Source organism: Gorilla gorilla, chromosome 18 (genome assembly GCF_029281585.2).
Source record: "Gorilla gorilla gorilla isolate KB3781 chromosome 18, NHGRI_mGorGor1-v2.1_pri, whole genome shotgun sequence".
Lineage (NCBI taxonomy): Eukaryota > Metazoa > Chordata > Mammalia > Primates > Hominidae > Gorilla > Gorilla gorilla.
Genome location: NC_073242.2, coordinates 82,357,682 through 82,379,545, shown reverse-complemented (window position 1 = coordinate 82,379,545; position 21,864 = coordinate 82,357,682). Strand labels below are relative to the sequence as shown.

The following is a 21,864-nucleotide window of genomic DNA, read 5'->3' as shown; positions in this document are numbered from 1 at the left end:
TGGTGCATGCCTGTAATCCCAGCTACTTGGGAGGCTGCGGCAGGAGAGTCGCTTGAACCCAGGAGGTGGAGGTTGAAGTGAGCTGAGATTGCGCCACTGCACTCCAGCCTGGGCAACAAGAGCAAAACTCCATCTCAAAAAAAAAAAAAAAGAAAAGAAAAGAAAAGTTATGTTAAAAAGTAGAATTATTTTATGCATAGTACCTCGTTTTTGGGCTTCCTCTTCATCACTGTCACTTTCTTCTGATGAAGATGAAGAGGAGGAGGAGGAGGAAGAGGTGGAGGAAGAGGATGAAGAAGATGCTGAAGAACAAGATGAAGATGAAGAAGAACTAGAGCCTGATCGAGAGTGGGAGCAAGAAGAGGAGGATGATGAGGAAGAAGATGATCTGGAAGAACAGGATGATCTCTCAGAATCTGAGTCAGAATCAGAACTAGATTCTGATCCTCTTTTGTGGACTCTTGGTTTCTTAGAAGCTGGGTTTGGAGTTAGGGGTTCTGTTCTGGCTGCAACCATGCGTCTGTCTGTTTCACATTTTCCACCAGATTTCTGGTCTCCAGTAGCCTGTGGTAAAACACCATTCTTTGGACTTACAGGCTCAGATTTTATTAGTGTCCTGGTTTCCACAGAAGACATAGATTCTTCTTCAGAAGACGGAGGCTCCTCTTTAAGGTTTTCACTTCTAACTTTCATCTCCTCTAGAATAATACCTTTAGCATCTAGGAGCCTAGGTAGAGAGGTAAGAGGAGAAGCAGAAAGTGCTACTTGATATTGCTGTAAAAGTGGGGTAGAAGTCCTTGAATGAGCCATCTTACTTTGACTGTAGTTCCTCTGAGCTGCCATAAATGAGAGTTCAGGATCACGAAGAATGTGATAGTCTGTTCGGCTCACCCCGTGTTTGGCAGCACCAATAAGCAAATCCCTATCATGAGGGCCACATTCCCACCAGACTGGTAAATCTGGATTTGGATGGCAAAGCTTCAAGCGTTCAAACAACTGTGGATGTCGAAGGGCCTGTTCCCGTACTTTCCTTAGAAGTTCAATGCGATACAAAGTCCTAGAAGCACGTTCTTCTGTGATGGGCTGGATAAAAATATTTGGATCCACCAATTCTACATATTGAAACAAGGACAAAAATATTAATCTCAAAAATCCTTTATTTATAAATAAATCATTATAAATACATCTTCATATATTTATAACAATACCATTTCTAAAATGTGCCTCCATGCAATATCACTGTATAGTTTCCAGAATTTCTTTTCAGTGAGGAGAAATTCAGTGAGGATTTTGAAATTTTGAAATTTCAGTAAAAGTTTTAAAAAGGAGAAAGTTTTAAAAGTAAGTACTAAAAATCATGTAACATAAAATACTGGATGTTAATGTAAAACATAAGATTGTTTTGGAAGTACATTAATAGAACTGGGAATTTTAAGAAATTCCCTATGAGCGATGCATTTAACAACATTTGTCTTAATAACACAAACACTTGCTCAAACTCACTAATAAATATAAATTAGAAGTGTTCAGGGTTGTCCAATCTTTTGGCTTCCCTGGGCTGCATTGTAAGAGGAATTGTATTGGGCCACATATAAAATACACTAACACTAACGATAGCTGATGAGCTTAAAAAAATTGCAAAAAAAAAAAAAAAACTCATAATATTTTAAGAAAGTTTATGAATTTGTGTTGGGCCGCATTCAAAGCTGTCCTGGGCCATGGGTTAGACAAGCTTGTGTTAAGTGATACTCCATAAACAAATGTAAGCTGGCATATCTCAAACTGCAAAAGGTAAGAGGACATTGGAGTGAACTCACAGGGGCAACAAGGGCTTTCTCAAATTTCTAGGGAAACACAGCCACATCTTTCAAACACTGCACAGATTACTAGCTTGAGATAGTTCAGTTTCAACATGAACTCATGCTACCTCATACCTCTGATAAGGTTATGCCTTTGCAAAAGTGGGTTACTGACACTTGGGAAGTACTCAAGAAATACGGGCTTGCTGAAATAATGCAGGGACCAACATAAGCAGCTCCTAATGCCAAATATGGAACAATCTGAGCAATAAATAAAGACAATATTGGATTGTAACCTATAGAATAAGTACCCATGAATCCATACTGATATGAGTAAATAACTGATTAAATAGATGAGAATGAAACATCCTTTCTTACAGCAGAATTCCACAGAAAAAACTGTTGTAAACAAGATTTAGTATCTGGCAGATACTAAAAATCAATGGGTGAAAGTTTGAGAAGAAACAAGATTTGTGAAGCTTAAGATATTTGTTAATTACAGTAATTTTACACTGGCCAAATGCAGCATAAACTACCTTAACCACACAATTAAAGTTAACATCATCAGTAATAAGACATACTGACATCTCCAATCCCTTGATATTACATTCTGAGAACACATCATTTCTGTGGCACTCTTGCCAAAAATGCATGACCTCAATCCAGTCATGTAACAACATAAGACAAGCTCAAATTGAGGGATACATGGCTAAATAACTGATCAACACTTTTCAAAGGTATCGAAGTCATTAAAGATAAGGAACAGCTGAGAACCTGTTACGGATTGCAGGAAGCTAACGAGAAAGAAAAACCAAATACATTGTAGGATCTTGGAACAAAAAGGGACATTAGTTGAAAAACTGGTAAAATTAAAATAGGTTTTTAGTTTAGTTAATGGCTTTAATGTTAATTTCTTGTTTTGATAATTATACTATAATTACTCTGGTAAAATGTTAACATTAAGAGAGGAAGGGCCAGGCGCAGTGGCTCATGCCTGCAATCCCAGTACTTTGGGAGGCCGAGGCGGGTGGATCATGAGGTCAGGAGATCGAGACCATCCTGGCTAACACGGTGAAACCCCGTCTCTACCAAAAACACAAAAATTAGCCGGGTGTGGTGGCAGCCACCTGTAGTCCCAGCTACTCGGGAGGCTGAGGCAGGAGAATGGCGTGAACCCGGGGGCGGAGCTTGCAGTGAGCCGAGATCACGCCACTGCATTCCAGCCTGGGCGACAGAGAGAGACTCCATCTCAAAAAAAAAAAAAAAAAAGAAAAAAAAAAGAGAGAGGAAGGGTGAGAGATAGATGGAAACTCCTCATACATTTTTTGCACTCTTCTGTAATTTTAAAAGTAGTTCAAAACAAAAAAATTTGAAAAAAAATAAAGGACCATGCAAAAATCAATATGGAGCAGGAAACAAGGTGGGAAGAGCACAGTCTACTTCTAAGATTTGAAAAGTTATACAGTGCCCAACCAGTGCACACATTTGATTAATAATTGTGGCTACTTAAGAAACAGAAGTATTATGTTTTCTTTCAATATGTTATGTTTTTAAATAATTACTGGATTGTGAGGACATAAATACTTATTGAGTTGTCAGACCTAATTATTCATTAGACAGAAATGTTAGGTAATTCTTCTGGCCTTGAGTGCTGTGAAAAAAATTACTGAGACATTAAGGACACTGTAAAGTGTGGAAATTTGAGAAACGCTCTGAGTTAAGTAGAACCTCAACCTCACTCACATTTTTTTTAACAAAGCGTTAATATGAAATCTACTTTACATTTGATCTTAGCCAAAAGGCTAAGAGAAGTGATTGAAATTTATTTTAACATGACATAAAAGCAAAACATAATATTCTATAAAATACATCAATTATTGTCCCATTTATTTTATATTCTATTAATATGAATCATCATTTGAGATGTGAATAATGTTTTGTTTTGTTTTTTTCTTTTTTTGAGACAGAGGCTTGCTCTGTCGCCCATGCTGGAGTGCAATGGTGCAATCTTGGCTCACTGCAACCTCCGCCTCCCGGGCTCAAGTGATTCTCGTGCCTCGACCTTCTGAATAGCTGGGATTATGGGTGCCTGCCACCATGCCCGGCTAATTTTTGTATTTTTAGTATAGACAAGGTTTCACCATGTTGCCCCACCTGCCTTGGCCTACCAAAATGTGGGGATTACAGGCGTGAGCCACCGCATCGGGCCTGAGATGTGAAAAATGTTATTGAACCAACAAAACAATGGGAAGAAATATCCAAGCAATGCATCTGTGCCTGCACTGGTTTATGATGGATATCCAGCACTTGAACACTGCGGGTCTGCACTCTTCCTGCAAATGGAACCATGTTTGATTATTATAAAAGAACATTTACCTAGAATTTTCTCTCAATTTCTATTAACAAAGAAATAGGTTTTTATTATCCATTAAAAAGTCTCCAAGCCATTTTTGCATTAATCAAGCTGACATCATAAAGCCATGCCACCTTCTAGCCTGAGTGATATGTTCATTTTTTAATGCTATGATTACATGCTTATTTAGGGTGATACAGTTCTCCTGCTTCTATAATACCTATGTTAATCTTCCTTTTTTGAAAAAACCAAACTTGTGTAGCATTTTGTATCCATCAGTTGGAAGCAGGATGGCAATAAACACACTTAGGCAATCCTTTTTTTTTTTTTTGAGACGGAGTCTCACCCTGTCACCCAGGCTGGAGTGCAATGGCGCGATCTCAGCTCACTGCAATCTCTGCCTCCCAGGTTGAAGCGATTCTCTTGCCTCAGCCTCCCGAGTAGCTGGGATTACAGGTGTGTGCCACTACACCAGGCTAATTTTTTGTATCTTTAGTAGAGATGGGGTTTCGCCATGTTGGCCAGGCTGGTCTCGAACTCCTGACCTTGTGATCCGCTTGCCTCGGCCTCCCAAAGTGTTGGGATTACAGGCATGAGCCACTGCGCTGGCCACACTGAGACAATTCTTAACAAAGACACCAACCATTTGAATTATCTTTTAACAACAGTTAAAATGACAAGGTGTTTGTCTTCTAATGTGCATTTTAAGCTAAAGTAAATGTAACACTTGTAACAAAGGCTGGTGTTGTAGGTTTCTGGCTTGTAGACAGACCTAAGCAAATTTTTATAGAGGGGATTTCCAGAGTGGTGGCTGTTGTGAGGCAAGTGATGTTACTTACTATTTGTGTGCTCTCCACTAGAAAGCTATGGAATGGGAAGCCCAGGACCAAATGTAAGCTGAAAGCTTCTTTTTTCTCTTCAACCTGCTTGTCCACGACCAGAGAGAAAGCCTGGCGTAGCCTGGACACACAGCGTATGAGCCAGAAAAAGGAGTTTCCTCAGGAACTGGCCATGGAGGCCCTCGATCTTCTTTGAAATGTCACTCAAAAGGAAGCTCAATTTTGACACACTGTTTTCAATGAAGCCAATCATCTCCAGCTTTTGGAGGGTTAATAGCTGCTGAGGAGGGTATATGACCTGGCACTTGACCAGTTCTTCCAAACAGAAAACGTAAATTTTGAAGATGGCTGCTGCAGAGCGCAGACTGATATACTGCTTGATATCAGACCTGTCCACAAAGGCCATGTCAGTCTTCACGGTGATGTTGGAAGTAGCTGGAATCACTACATTAAAATGCCTTTTAATCTGATTAATTTGGGTCAAGACAGCGTTGACCATGCCAATGGCACCCGATGGCTTTCATTATGGGTGGCTGTGAAACTTTCTATCTCATCAATCAGTGAAAATGCCAGAGCATCTTTATAATCAATCAAATCCTGAATCTTCTGGAACGTCTTAGTTATCAGCTTGTCACTTTTGGAAAACCGTTTAGAAAAGAGGTTAGGGCTATTTATTTCAATTAATTGGCCATACCAATACCTGCTTGAAAGTTTAATAGTCAATTTGTGGGCTAATGCTTTACATAGGAATGTTTTTCCAGTTCCTGGAGGACCCTGTAGCAGCACCACCTGGTTCCAGGTGCTGAGGCTGCTGTTGACATTCTTGTCTGAAAATGATAAGGTTGTAATCACATAATCAAGGTGTGATTTGATTTCCACATCAGACACTAGGCTGTTCCAAAGCCCATGGAATTTGGCTGCAGGCAGAACCCAGTGATTTGCCACAATTATATCTTCTGTCTCTTCCTCCAAATTTTCACTGCTAGGGCCATCTTCATTCTGCTGGAAGATGTGAAGTGCAATAGTGCACACACTCATCAATGAGCTATGGGTCTTTAACTTTTAATTCTGTGTCCACAATAGAATCCCGCATGTTCCTGGACAGAAAGGGTTCACCAAACTCAGTCCATGTGTAATCACCAAACACAGTACCATATGTTTGGTGAGTAGCTTTCTGTTTATTTATTTTAGGGACAAGGTCTTGCTCTGTTGCTTGAGATCAAGTGCAGTGGTGTCATCATGGGTCACTGCAGCCTCAACCTCCTGGGTCCTGTTCCTGGGTCCTGGGTCCAGGTCCTGGGTCCTGCCTTAGCCTCTCAAGTAGCCAGGACCACAGCCATACACCACTACACGTGGCTATTTTTTTTATTTTTGTAGAGATGGGGTCTCCCTATGTTGCCCAGGCTTGTCTCAAACTCCTGGGCTCAAGTAATCCTCCTACCTTGGCCTCCCAAAGTGCTGGGATTACAGGCATGAGCCATTGTGCCCAGCCTGGTATCTTTCTAACACTCAGCTTTATGTCCTTTTTTTTTTTTTTTTTTGTAGTGCTGCCTCTGTGCTGATGCACCTCCACGTGGACTGTCCGCAACTTGGCCACGCAGGGCAGTGCCTGCTTCGAGTTGCCCACGGCCTTCCCCATGGTACCACTGGAAGGAGTGGGGTCCTGGCCTGCGCCTGGCCACTGCCGCCTCATGCCCCTGCCTCAAATATCCTTACTCACATTTCTGAGGAAGCCCTACATTTTCAGTGATTATTTAGTAATTAGCTCTTTCCCTTTTAAAACTAGAATCAAAAGTGATGAATATATTCCTATCACTATATTATTGATGGGAATTAAGAAAATTTTTAAAAAATGAGGGCCTCTTGCCAACTACAAATGACACAATATTTTGCTTTATCTGTCATTTTAACCTCATTTATGGTTTTCCAGTAGACCTGAAAACAGACTGAAATCTACTCTGAATTACCTAGTAATCAAGTGATTGGCTACTCCATTCAGTGAACTGACAAAAAATCTGTTAGGAAATACATTTAAAACAAGTAAGGAAATCTTTTTACTATAAAACAGGAATAGCAGGCCATTGGGTTTAGCAGTGAGAAATCATATACAACAAAGAATGGAGACAACTGTTCATGACATAGCATTACTGAGAGGAACTTTTGACAGGATGAGCTACGTCTCTGGGCTTTGAAGACAATGAAATGCATCCCAGAACAATTCCTTAGTTGAGTTGCATCAATGCCTCTGCTTAGTAGTCTTTTGTGAAGATGGCCCTGGGAGATCTTTTCTAGAAAATTCTTTAAAATGTCTTATGAGTGGGGGCTTCATTCCTTGCAAAATTATTCAGGTAAATAAACCCTCTAGCACAATTCCTATAAGATGGACTGACAATATAGGTTAGTTCTGTTTAACAAAAGCAATCCTTTATCTTCCACCACCTCCTAATCATAAATCTATCACTAAACTCTACCTGTTTTCTTAAGACTCAGTGTATACCTTTATTCTCTTTAGATCTCGTTTTAATAGCAGGATTAACGAATAGGCGATCTTTAAGCTAGTTTATTTATAATTCTAAAAAATTACTGACAAGTTGAATTAGATAGTATTGAAATTTCACATAAAAGAGACAAATTGGAAATTTCTGAATTTTAGTGATTTTTGCTTCTTTGACTGAAACCAGGAAAAAGAAATTTTATACATACCTTCTTTGGAAGGAAGACGACAAACCCTCCGACACATGGACATGAATGCGTACAAATATTTTTCCAAACTATCATCAGTTTTCTTATGTAGCCTAGCCATAGCTCTAAATTTTGTCCAATCAAATTGGCCTCTGTCAGGGTCAAAAACGACTCCAAATGTAGATACAACCCTATAAAAGTCAGCTTCTTCTCTTCTTGTCCATCTATTTTGAGTCAGATTAAAGAAAAAAACCACACTAGTCACTAAAATTAATATTAATACTAAATATAATGACTATAATACAAACTTAAAACATTTCAAGTACCTAACACTATAGGATTAAATACAAGCTTGCTGCCTTGTAAAACATTTTTAAATGCTAGTTAACTCATCTATCCAACCATACTTTTTTTTAGAAAAATTTACTTTTAATGGGTCGGGCGCGGTGGCTCATGCCGGTAATCCCAGCACTTTGGGAGGCCGAGGTGGGCGGATCGCAAGGTTAGGAGATAGAGACCACCCTGGCTAACATGGTGAAACCCCGTCTCTATTAAAAATACAAAAAATTAGCCTGGCGTGGTGGCGGACGCCTGTAGTCCCAGCTGCTCAGGAGGCTGAGGCAGGAGAACGGCGTGAACCCAGGAGGTGGAGCTTGCAGTGGGCCGAGATTGTGCCACTGCACTCCAGCCTGGGCGACAGAGCGAGACTCTGTCTCAAAAAAAAAAAAAAAAAATTTACTTTTAATAGTTAAGGACAGCCTCAGGAGGTCCTGATGACATGTGTCCCCAAACATACTTTTAAAAGTATACACTATTCCTTCAGACAATAATGGTGTTTTCTATTTTTACTATGTGAGAAAATAAGCACAGGATACAAAATCATGTAAGATGATCCTGCCCTTCAGGAAAAAGATAAAATCAAACACATTTATAGTATAAGGTAATACCTTATATTTGTATGAGTTAAAGAAACCAAAAGTTTCAGGAGAGCACAGAAGATAGAAGGATCAGTTCAGACTTGACAATCAAGAAAGGCACCACAGAGTAAGTGGCATTTCAGATGGGACGAGGCTAAGGTTAGGGAAAGTGAGGAAGAAAGCACAGAGTAAGCAAAGAGGGAGTGGTCCATATTGGAGGGGAAAGATGAGTATTCCAGATTGACAAGGTTATGGCTTATACTGGAGACAAAGCCATATAGGGTTTGGGTCAGATTATGAAATGCTCTAAAGGCCTGGGTAAAAGTAATCTCTTTCACTTGAAAGCTCCTGATGCTTTGAGATGGTAATATAATCATCATGCACCACAGATCTGCAAACCTTAGTGCATGTGTAGAACCCTGTCCATGCTTAACTCACAGGATTATTGTGTAAATTAGAAAAAACATACGGGACAGGCTTTTGAAAAATGTGAATGGGCCATTTTTATCATAGTGATACATTAAGAAGATTAATGTAATTATGATGTAAAAATAGTTAGCTTGGGAAACCCAAGTCATTAAATCTGGGTAATAAGAATAAAAATGGGAAAAACGATTAATTGAAAGACTACACAGGACACAAAAAATATGACAGAGTGCCCATCCCCAAGAAGATACAACTGAGAAAGATAGAAAGGAAAAGATGAATTTCATTACAATATCTTATATTATTGTGACAAACGAGTAGTTTACTTAGATAAGTTGCTATGTGAGTACAAAAAATAGAATACTGTGAGCTAGACTGGTTAAAAAAATTAATAGAAGAGGCTGAGTGCAGTGGCTCATGCCTGTAATCCCAGCACTTTGGGAGGCTGAGGCAGACAGACCACTTGAGGTCAGGAGTTCAAGACAAGCCTGGCCAACATGGTGAAACCCAGTGTCTACTAAATATACAAAAATTAGCGAGGCATGATGATGCACACCTGTAGTGCCAGCCACTCAGGAGGCCAAGGCAGGAGAATCGCTTGAACCCCGGAGGCAGAGGCTGCAGTGAGCCAAGACTGTGCCACTGTACTCCAGCTTGGGTGACAGAGGGAGACTCCGTCTCAAGAAAAAAAAAAAATTATTAGAGGAAATAGGCCATATGCTGGGCTCTGAGGGATGGGCTAAGTGTGAAATAAACAGGTAGAAAGGGTGTTCCAGGTGATAGAAACAATATAGGCTAGGGTATGAAGTCAAAAATAAGTAGTGCACTCTGGCTGAGGGAAAATAAGTGGATAAAGTTTAGGAATGCATGTTAAAACCTAAAATGAAGAGACCTTCAAACTTAGGCTTAAGAACTTAACACTTTTTACCTATACTAAATAAGGAGCCATCGAATGTTATGATAAAACTAATATTTTAGGAAGATTAATCCAGATTCAACAGATGGAGGGAAAATTTGTAGTAGATTAAAGATGGTCACAAATGCTTTGCCACTCTTTCCATTAACAGGTAGAATCTATTTCCCTTTCCCCTAAATCTGGGCTGGCCTTGTGGCTTTTTCTGACCAACAGAGGGTGGCAAAAGTGACATTTTGTAACTACTGAGACTGGGTCATAAGAAATCTGCAGCTTCTGCCTTTCTACTTGGAATGGTCCCTCTTGGGATCTGAGCTCCCAGCTGGCAGCTAGCATCAACTGTTAGCCGTATGAATGAGGCAACTGTGGCTCTTCTAGGTATCTTAGAAACCCAGCCAACAGCATACAAAGCAGAAGCAGCACCTGGGTCAACTCACAGAATTGGGAGAAATAAAAAATTAATGCTGTTTTAAAGCACTGTGTTTTGGGGTAGTTTGTTATGCAACAATAGATAACAAAAACAGTTCATTTACAGAGGCGGTAGTATTTGAAAATTATGACTAAGATAGCTAAAATCTTAAGTGTCAGACTAAATTTTATGATCAATGTGCTGCAAATGAAACAACAAAAGAACAATATATCTTCCAGAGGACATCCAAGGACCCGGGTAACAAGGAAGTCAGGTTATGCCAAAGATAGCTATTCTTTTCCATGTACTCTATTCCTTTTAAGAAGTTAAAGCTTGTGGAATGAGAGAAGTTTGCCTGTCTTTTTAATAAGGTCGCTTGCGATTTGTTCCCTTTGACTTCAGTAGTTCCAAGGATTTGTCTTCTGAATAAAGGAACGTATGCTTTCCATACATTTTTATATTTCATAAAAGTCTGGATGTAAAATGTAAAATATGATAGAATGGAATTAACATAAACTTTTGTTCTACTGATAATTCTTTTTTTTTTCTTTTCAGACGGTCTCACTCTGTTACTCAGGCTGGAGTTCAGTGGTATGATACTGGCTCACTGCAACCTCTGCCTCCTGGGATCAAGCGATTCTCATGCCTCAGCCTCCCAAGTAGCTGGGATTAAAGGTGCGCACCACACCTGGCTAATTTTTGTATTTTTAGTAGAGATGGGGTTTTGCCATGTTAGCCAGGCTGGTCTCGAACTCCTGGCCTTAAGTGATTCACCCACCTTGGCCTCCCAAAGTGCTGGGATTACAGGTGTGAGCCATGGCGCCCGGCCAATGATTCAATTCATGAGTTTGCTCTATGCCTTCACTTTTTTGTTTCTGCTTTTTGAGACAGTCTTGCTCTGTCACTTAGGCTGCAATGCAGTGGTACAATCACATCTCACTGCAGCACGGACCTTCTGGGCTCAAGTGATACTCCCACTTTAGTCTCCCGAGTGGCTGGGACCACAGGCATGCGCCATCACACCTGGCTAATTTTTGCATTTTTTGTAGAGATGAGGGTCTCGCTTTGTTGCCGGGGCTGGTCTCGAAATCCTGAGCTCAAGCACTCTTCCCACCTCGGCCTCCCAAAGTGCTGGGATTATAGGCATTAGCCACTGTGCCCAGTTATTTATTTATTTTTTTAAATACCTCAGTGTTCCTAAACATGACAAAAAAAAAAATGATTACAGTATGGTTAGTCAACTATAAGACACAATAATCTTTATAAGTTTTACCACACTTATACATATATAAATGTGTGAGTATATGTGTGTATGTGCACAAAGCAGTTTGCTTTGACCAACATTCTATGTATGTTTTCCACAAAGCGTGATAATTGTACCCAGACAGGCTTTAGAATGAACAGCTACATTTAGACAATACATTAAAAATTTGGTGTTATTGTCTTACCTTTGCTGTCTTTCTATCTTGGCTGCCATTTTAGGATTAAGAGTGGCTTCCTCATAAATAGGCTGCATTACACTGGTAGGCACCGAGAAAGTCGGTTGTATCTGTTGAATTTGTCTGTTTTTATTAGTACGCTGGTATGCAGTGATGAGACGCCTCAAACGTGTGGTTAAAGCTGATTGAGTAGGCCAATATACTTTATCACCCTCCATCAGTTGACCATCTATAGTTAAATAAGTAATAGTAATAATAACTAAACAGATACTGTATGAAGCTCACAAAAGCAGCAACTTTACTTTAAAAATTTTTAATTCAATCTATGTGGGAAAAAAAAACGATATTTCTCATCCTAAAAGCTTCTTTTAACAATAGCTATAAGAAACATTACAACAAACTTTAAGAGCAATTCAAAGTAGGTAGAATACAGTGGAATAAAGATTTGCACAGCAAATACAACTCTTGCATGTCTAGGTATATATCACACTGGCTGGCAAATACTCAAGGCTTTAACTTAAATAAACTAAAAGCCAAACTGAATCCATGAGACGCTGAATATTGTAAACGCTTCTAATAGAAGCCTTCTGTATTCAGTTTATCTCAGTTTAATTAGAATCAAAATATTTTAAGTCACTGGGAAGAAACATTTTTGAAATTCAAGATGACAATGATGTAACTTTTAAGTTTTATCCACCTAGTAAGTGTAGGATCTAATGCTCTATTTCTAAGGTGTAATACTATAATTATCTATACCATAATCAAGCTGTAGTCATTCATACTAAGCAAAAACTACTTTTTCATTCCTAGTTGAACTATGGCAGGGTGAGGCACTGTTCCTCTGGGATGCTGGTGGGAGTGAGTGTACTCTTGTGACAGTGCATTTCTATCTTGATATCAGAAGGAAGTAGAAGCAAGACCTGGCACAGAAAAGCTTTGTAGAAACTAGGTGATAAAGAATGGCTCTTAATGTACACATAGAATGAAAAAGAAGTTGAATATATTGGATCAACACTTTAATGATGAAATCTCACATACAAGTTTAATAATCAAGTCATAATGTCATCAAAACCTATGTTCTATAAAAGCTCAGTGAGTCACTGCCTAAAGATTTATAACCACTAAAAGTAGTTAAATTCCGAGTCAACTAGTATGTCCTATAACGATTACAATGGCAGTCAATAAAAATTTTTATATATGAAACATTATAAAAGTGTAATAGTTTATTGATCGCATGGTATGATTAGAATGTGAATTTACAATAATACTAAGTACAGAAGTACGTGCAATTTACCTCCATCTGCTATAACAAGATCTCCTGGTGAGGAAACATCATCCTTTTAAAAGAAAATAGAAACTTGTCACAGGGTAATTGGGTCAAGAGATATATAAAAAAAGAAAAGAGAATCAAACTTCTTTATAACAGAGAGCTTTTCTCCCCCCAATGGAATGTTAAATAATTAATTTAGCAAAAATAAAACTTTCAACTGCTTATTCTCAGTTCTCATCCTTTCACACTTCTCTATTGCTTTTGACAATTAGACAGTCATTATTTACTAAAAGTATTTCCTTTTCTATGATTACTGTTAAGCTAGTTTCTTTTCCTCCAACCTTCCTCTAACTATGGGTATGCCCTAGGTTTTATTGCTAACTAAGTGTGTTTTTTTCCCCTTTCTTATACCAACTCTTAGATAACTTATTCATTTTCATATCTGGTTATTAGGTAACCTACAAATCTTTTCCTTTTTAGCCTTAAGCAGTTTGCTTGTGCTGTAGATTCAGTTTTTGTCAACAGAGCATCTTTAATTAGCTATTCCAATATTACCTTATATTCATAACTTTAGCAATTTTATATCAATGACTACTAGTTTCTATTGTTTTAAAAAAGCCTGAAGTTAGAATCATAATTCCTTTGTGGGTATCTCTTTTTCTCTGGTTGCTTTTAATATCTTCTCTTTGTTTGGTGTATCTTCAATTTCAACATGATGTTTCTTGGAGTGGACTTAGTTTTATTTATCCTGCCAAGACTTATTTTATTTCTTGAAACTGAGGATTCATGTATTCATAACATCTGAAAAATTCTCAGCTGCTATCTCTTCATAGTGCTTCTTTCTTATTGTCTCTAGTCTCTCATTCTGGAATACCTATTCAATACATGCCAGATGTTATCATGCTATCCTCTTTGTTTCTAAATTTTTTAATACATATTCCACTGTGGTGGTTATTGATTTCAGTCTCTTTGCTCCAAATTTATTGCCTTTCATATTTTTCTTTTTTTTCGAGACAGGGTCTCACTCTGTTGTCCAGGCTGGAGTGCAGTGGCGTGAACACACCTCACTGCAGCCTCAACCCTTCGGGCTCAAGCGATCCTCCTGCTTCAGCCTCCTGAGTAGCTGGGACTACAAGCAAATGTCATCTTTTTTTTATTTTTTGTAGGGATGCAGTCTCACTGCGTTGCCCAGGCTGGCCTTGAACTCCTGGGCTCAAGCAATCTCTGTTCCTTGGCCTCCCAAAGTGCTGGATTACAGGCGTGAGCCACTGCATCCAGCTCCTCTCATACTTTTTTTTTTTGCCTGCTCTAAGAAAATAGTTAAACAGCTCTTTAAATAGTTTTTCCTCTGTCAGTCAGCATGATATAAAGCTTTGTTAGTACAGCAAACCGGAGAGACACTGTAGAGGAAAAGGGTTTTATGTCCTAATTCTGGTGATCACCTCCATTGCTTAGCTCCCATAGCAAGGCCACTTCCCCAGTACCCAGCTCCCACAATTTGAGCAGTTTCTTTTTTTTTGAGACAGGTCTCCCTCTATCACCCAGGAGTGCAGTGGCGCAATCTCAGCTCACTGCAACCTCCGCCTCCTGGCTTCAAGTGATTCTCCTGCCTCAGCCTCCCAAGTAGCTGGGATTACAGGTGCATGCCACCATGCCTAGCTAATTTTTGTATATTTAGTAGAGATGGGGTTTCACCATGTTGGCCAGGCTGGTCTTGAATTCCTGACCTCAAATGATCCACCCACCTTGGCCTCCCAAAGTGCTGGGATTACAGGCATAAGCCACTGTGCCTGGTCAATTTGAGCAGTTTCTTTAGCACCCTTGGTCAGCAGCTTTTCCCAGTAACCTCCCTCTTGAGTGGTTTTGTGAGTGAAGTGCTTCCAGTGAGACACTTTCCCAGGAAAATCTTCCTTGGCAACCTTACAGGGCAGATTTACAGCCAGTTTCAATGGGTAGCTTTTTAGCAACTTTTCCGCCATCCAGTGAGACATGGCCATATCCTCCTACCAAAGTCTGGATCTTGGCCCTGATAGGGATGGGACTCTTCCTTGGGAGCTTTATCTGAGCCCTAGGAGTGGTAGATGCTGCTTTTATATGCTATTCCTATATTCTTTAATGTAGTCCTTATTTTTTATTAATCTATTACTATAGTATAATTAATAATTCTTTACATTATACGTTTCCTGTTCAAATGACTATTTGGGTTATCTCTCCTGATAGGTCCAGACGAATCCATTATGCTATACTGGATAATTTCCTCACATCTGTTTTCCAAATCATTTCTCCCTTTATGAACTGTGTCTTATCTGCTTTTCCAGGAGAATGTTTAACCTGTTTGTTGACTTTTACATATCAATAAATGTATTTTCCACATTTTTCTTTCTCTCTCTCTTTTTTTAGAGATGGGGTCCCATTATATTGCTCAGGTTGGTCTTGAACTCCTGGGCTCAAGTGATCCTCCCACCTTACCCTCCAAAGTGCTGGGATTATAGGCGTGAGCCACACTGCCCTCAGCCTTTTCCCACTTTTAAAGTTAAATATCATCTTTTTCACATCTTTCTAGTATTTTAAAATCATATCTTGTCTTTTGTTCCTGGTTCTTTCTTTAATGTCTTTAATCATTTAAAAATTTACTTTAAAAAATTTCAATAGGAATTTTTTAATTTCAGTAGATATATCAGAAGTTCTCAGGAGTCTAATCTTACTCTTTATTGCATGCTAACATTCACTCATGGTAAATGGTTTCTCATATATTTTTAAACTTGGGGTTTTTACTTCATTTTATGGAGGGCTTCATCTTCGGGACTCATGCATAGTCAGGGTTGAACTGTTTCTTACAGGTGCTTTTTGTTTTTACCAGGCACCCTAGATATATTACCAGTAAAGGACTGATCCTTTTTTATATTACACTGAGGGCTCTTGGACCACACAGATAAAGCAAAAGACAAATCACGAACTCAAGAGAAGGTGGGTCTATGGTTACAAATTCTCAAGGAAACAATAATTTTCTTACCCAAAGTCTGTGATGAGATAAATTTCCTTGTTATTTCTCCGTGCTGTTTGTCAGTAATTACTGGCCTTTGAGACTCTTGACCTCATACAGGATTTTGGTTTTCATTGCCCACACACTGGAGCAAGCCTTGTCTCATGCCCTCATCAAGGCATCAAGCCCCTTAGCTACCAAGTCCAGCAAATCCTACCTGACAGCTTTAGCGTCATTTAGCCTTTTACCACACTCTCATAAATATTAGACATTCCTCATCTCTTTTAAAATCCTTTTTCCCACTCTACAGATTATTTTCTGTACTTTCATCCAACTCTTCTTCCTTTTGACATTCTACAAACAGAGCACTGAGAACTATGCTTTGGCAACTCAGAATTCCTTGATGCTCTACCCTCTATCTCAAACCTCTTCATATAGGTATAGTTTCTAACTCTTGCAGTATATCTTTAGTATCTAGTTCTCATTCTCCTTTGGGATTTTGCCCTTGGACACTGTGTTTCTTAGCTCTAAGAAGTAGAGCAGGTGGGCAAGCCCCATTGCATCCACATGTCCAAGCCAGCCCCCATCTTGTCTAGAAGGGGAGATCAGGTGAATTCTGAGTGATTATTTGAGATGTTTGTCAACCCAAGTTGATCACTTTCTTAGCTAATCTGAGGAACAGAAGAATTATGCATAATGAAAACAAAAAATAATGCAAAAGAAAAAGCAAACACAAGAAACCAAAGAATACCTAAAATTGAGGATTTAAAAATATGATCCAATGCATACCTCTATATCATCTTTAAAGATGGCTGGGGCAGGTTTGTATTCTGGATCTTCCACGTCCCTGTTAAAATACAAACAAATGCTATAATTACTGTAATGGACTTAAGATTTCACTTGATAGGACAAAGTCTTGTTGGAGGGTTTTAGTTTGTTTTAAAAGTCAGACTGACGTCTCTTCTCTAGCCAGAAGAGCCCGAGACACAGCAGGAAGGCTGTTCTAAAGCAAATAGGGAGAAAGCTAGTTCTAATGTACCCTTACTCACAAGTTCATTTTTATTTTTATTTTTTTTGAGACGGAGTTTCACTCTTGTCGCCCAGGCCGGAGTGCGGTGGCACAATCTCAGCTCACTGCAACCTTCACCTCCCGGGTTCAAGAGATTCTCCTGCCTCAGCCTCCCGAGTAGCTGGGACTACAGGTACATGCCACCACACCTGGCTAATTCTGTATCTTTAGTAGAGACGGGGTTTCACCATGTTGGCCAGGCTGGTCTCGAACTCCTGACCTCAAGTGATCCACCTGCCTTGGCCTCCCAAAGTGCTGGGATTACAGGCGTGAGCAAGTGCATCCAGCCGCGAGTTCGCTTTTAAATGCATTATTATTAACCACAAAGTGTTTCTTACTTTTCTCTTTGGGTAAGAAAAGACAGATTACATAAGGCCTTAAAACAGGTACAGTTGGCCTTTCGTTATGTGTGGGTTTCATATCTATAAATTCAACCAATTTCAGTTTGAAAATATGCGAAAAAAGCTGGTCATGATGGCTCACACCTATAATCTCAGCACTTTGGGAAGCCAAGGCTAAGGTGGAAGATCACTTGGGCCCAGGAGTTCAAGACCAGCATGTGCAACACAGGGAGACCTCATCTCTACAAAAAATAAAATAGAAGAAAATTAGCTGGGCATGGTGGCATGTGCCTGTGGTCCCAGATACTCAGGAGACTAAGTGGGAGGATCACTAGAGCCCAGGAGGTCAAGGCTGCAGTAAGACATGATTGTGCCATTGCATTCCAGCCTGGATGACAGAGCAAGACCCTGTCTCAAGAAAATATTTGGAAAAAAATGGCATCTGTACTGAACATGTACAGAGTTTTTTTTTTGTCATTACTCCCTTAACAATTCAGTATAGCAACTATTTACATAGCATATAGCATATATATTCTACTATGAATTATAAATAATCTAAAGATAGTTTAAAGTATACAGGAGAATGTGCATAGGTTAAATGCAAATCCTATGCAATTTTATATATAGGACTAGAGCATCCTTGGATTTTGGTATCTGCAGGGTGTCCTGAATACCAAAATCCCCCATGGATATTGAGGGATGACTATGTAATAAATGTCATCATGTGTCTCATCAACTATAACATTCTTGCCTTTTTCTCCCCCTATGCCCCTAGAAGTTTATGAACTCAGTGGCCATGATATAGCTGTTAAAATGAAAGAAATGAAAAACTCATCAAAAGAATGGGTGTGGGGCAGGTCCAACCTCTTCCTCGATAACATTCTGTTGGATAAGTGCTAACCTATTAGGGTATCTTTAGCTCTTTCAGATTGTAAATTCCAATTCCCTTACTGCTACCTCATTTAAAGATAAATAGTGTGACACAGAATATGCTGATATTGAATAGAAGAGAGATATATAGAAAATTCATGACTCTGAAACACACATACCCATCCATATAATCATTCGCTCTCTGTTCAGCAGCAACTGCTTTGTCATCAGGTTTTCCCACTCTTTCCAAGAAGCATAATGCTGGGTCTGCTCGAATAGTGTTATATTTTTCATATCCTGAAAACATCACCAATTACAAAAGTAAAAAAGATAAAAAGAAGAAAGGTGTATACATATAAGCATTCCTCGTATTTACAGTGGATGATATTTCTGGACTAAAGGGATAATACATTAAAATGATATAGGTTAAGTATGTTTTCTAGAAATTATCACAAACATTAAATGATCTGGTAATAGATATCTACTAAAGTAAAATTTCAGTTACATTTATCAGTTAATATGAGAAATAGGATAAACTGATCATACCCACACACAAACACACAAACATATCTCACATAAGAACTCTTCCTGAGAGAGGAAGTTGTCTTAGATTTACATCCAGGAAGGGTAGGTTACACATGCCACCCTCCCACGAGGTAATGCGGTGACTGACAGACATAGTTTGGTAGTGTATGCTTTTAATTCTGTATATATAACATAGATGTTACTGGAATAAAGCTGTAAGTGGAAATCAATGAACTGAGAACTGACAGAACTGCCTTATACATGGAAGGGGATCCCACCTACCTTACTTCTTACTTACCATGTTTAAAAACTCCAATAAGGAGTGACTTATCAGCATCAAAATCCCACCACTCAGCAGGAACTTCTGAGTGGTCAGGTTCTGGTACCCAAACATCAATGTCACTTTAAAAAAATCATAACATGGCATTATGAATTATTATAAATGAGTCAAAAAGGAGGCAAAATTTTACCTAGCTTTTAAAGCACTGTGGCTTTCAAGAGAGAGCTTAGGATTTCATTTCATTATTTTTTAATCCTTCATAATTGCCACCAATTAAAATTACAAAATTGTGCAATAACAAAGATACCATAAAATAAACGAACATTGTTAAGCTCAAGAGAAGAAATAAGTTTCAACAATGTTACTAAACAATTTTCTTAAAGAATCATATTCTTTCACTGATTTTCTTTATTTACAGACAAAGGGTTCTATTGGAAGTAGAGACTATGTCAGCCAACAACTTGGCAATAATCATCTGGTTCAATTATTTCATTTTGCACATGAGAAAACTGAGGCCCTAAAAGGGTAAATGAATTGTTTTAGGCTGCAGAACAAGTAATAGCTCCTCTAGACCACTATTGCTAAGAAAACCACACTGAAAATGCCCTGTAATAACAAATTTTTTATTCATAATTTGATTGAAACACTCAAGTGTAGGCCAAACACAGTGGCTCATGTATGTAATCCCAACACTTTAGGGGGCAGAGGTGGGTAGATCACTTGAGCCCAGGAGTTCAAGACCAGCCTGGGCAACGTGGCAAAACCCCATCTCCACTAAAAATACAAAAAATTAGCTGGGCGTGGTGGTGCACACCTGTAGTCTCAGCTACTTGGGAGGCTGAGATGGGAAAATCTCCTGAGCCTGGGAAGTTGGGGTTACAGCAAACCAAGATCGTGTTGCTGCACTCCAACCCAGGCTGCGGGAGTGAGACCCTGTCTCGAAAAACAAAAAAACACTCAAATGCTTTTTTGATGTTGTAAATAAATAATAGAATGCCATAAAATCACAATAGATTACTAAAAAGTAAAATAATAAACCCATAATGATTTGATTTTGTAGATTGTTTTTATGAGTAACAAATAACTATAGAACTGGCAATTTTGCAACTATAGTTTTCTTATTCTTTGCTCATCACTTGAAATTATTATTTTCCCAGAAAGCTTTGACAAGTTACATATATAACATGTCTAAAAACATGTCATGTATAGAAGGACTGAAATGTTCACGTCTTTACCACAGTGATTCAAGTCATTTTCTTTAGCACAGAATACAGTTAATATCTGACAATGATTAAGTATCAATTTATATACACACAAATATATATTTATATATACATACACAAATATGTATATTATTATATATATATACACACACACATTTTCTTATATTTGACAATGGATAGAGATTGAACAGGATAAATTACTACAAAAAGTTGAATAGCTGAGAATTTCTCTATTTGGTATTCATAAATTATCAACTTTCAAATAACCAGAGATATAAAACAATATAAATTATACAAAGTAGAATTTCATCTGTCTTGGCATCATTATTTCACAAATTAGTTAACAAAGACCTATAAGAAATGGGGGATTTCCGGCTGGGCGCGGTGGCTCACGCCTGTAATCTCAGCACTTTGGGAGGCCGAGGCGGGCGGATCACGAGGTCAGGAGATCGAGACCATCCTGGCTAACACAGTGAAACCCCGTCTCTACTAAAAAATACAAAAAATTAGCCGGGCGTGGTGGCGGGCGCCTGTAGTCCCAGCTACGCGGGAGGCTGAGGCAGGAGAATGGCGTGAACCCGGAAGGCGGAGCTTGCAGTGAGCCGAGATCGCGCCACTGCACTCCAGCCTGGGCGACAGAGCAAGACTCCGTCTCAAAAAAAAAAAAAAAGAAATGGGGGATTTCCTATTGACAATTAAGTTCTGTGGGAAAAGTTAGATTCTAAGTTGGCTGTCTTTGGAAACTCAAATTTTTATATAAAAATAAACAAACAAATGATCGACATGTTCCTAGGACAAGAACCCAGTATGTAATCAAAATATAGGTGAGATAGAAGACAATGGCAGTGAAAAGGAGATACTTATACATTTTATAATTAAAAAATGGAAACAAATTTATTTTTCACAAATTTTTAACTCAAGAAGCATAAGGAAGTGGATGAAGAGATCTTTCTGTAGATTCTTGAATAAATTTGTCAGCACTCGAAATGAACACCTTATTATATCTAATTTTGCTTTAAAACAAAAGGGTCACAATTGACATTTTTTAGCTCAGTTTAGAAAAACAGAGAAAAAGGAGGAATAATTTTCTTGTAATATGGAAAAAGTTAAAAAAGAAATGAGAAATACAGTAAAAAGAGATATTTATTTTTGAACGAGTTATTAAGTAGGATTAAACAAAGCATTAGCCCTGAAATATAAAGGAAAGAGGAAAGAACACTGGAAACAGAATCCCAGAGGAGAAAAAAAGTGGGTCAGATAGCTCCCTTTGCCAACCATAAGGTGGCACTCTAAGCTCAAAACATTGTGATTACCATCTGAGGTGGAAGGTTTTCCTGCTTGTAAAGAGGAAAAGGCAATCAGCATACAAAACTCATGTTTCAAATGTAAGTGCCACATGCACATTAGGTGTTGCTGATTTCTGTTTTTAAAGACTAACTTGTGTCATCTCTTGCATAAAGCCTCCTTTAACTTCTCCAGGCTAGATCATTCATTCAAAATATATTTACACAGAATTCACTACATGC

At 38.7% G+C, this 21,864-nt stretch overlaps 1 protein-coding gene and 1 pseudogene across 15 annotated transcripts in view; both read right to left on the bottom strand.

The window, feature by feature from the left end:
* Positions 1 to 21,864, bottom strand: part of CHD9 (chromodomain helicase DNA binding protein 9) — a 274,384-nt gene that overhangs the window by 22,626 nt on the left and 229,894 nt on the right. For all 15 annotated transcript variants that reach the window (XR_010131565.1, XR_010131564.1, XR_010131566.1 and 12 more), the window contains 7 exons: positions 19,134 to 19,237; positions 18,490 to 18,607; positions 16,820 to 16,877; positions 13,072 to 13,114; positions 11,787 to 12,006; positions 7,695 to 7,897; positions 204 to 1,112 (listed from right to left, as the gene is read on the bottom strand). Coding sequence is in view for 12 of the 15 variants with exons in the window: in XM_055366784.2 (XP_055222759.1) it covers positions 204 to 1,112; positions 7,695 to 7,897; positions 11,787 to 12,006; positions 13,072 to 13,114; positions 16,820 to 16,877; positions 18,490 to 18,607; positions 19,134 to 19,237 (1,655 nt within the window). In the remaining 3 variants the exon portion in view is untranslated. The remainder of the gene's footprint in view (positions 1 to 203; positions 1,113 to 7,694; positions 7,898 to 11,786; positions 12,007 to 13,071; positions 13,115 to 16,819; positions 16,878 to 18,489; positions 18,608 to 19,133; positions 19,238 to 21,864) is intronic.
* On the bottom strand, positions 1,119 to 7,682 carry LOC129527813 (pachytene checkpoint protein 2 homolog; annotated as a pseudogene).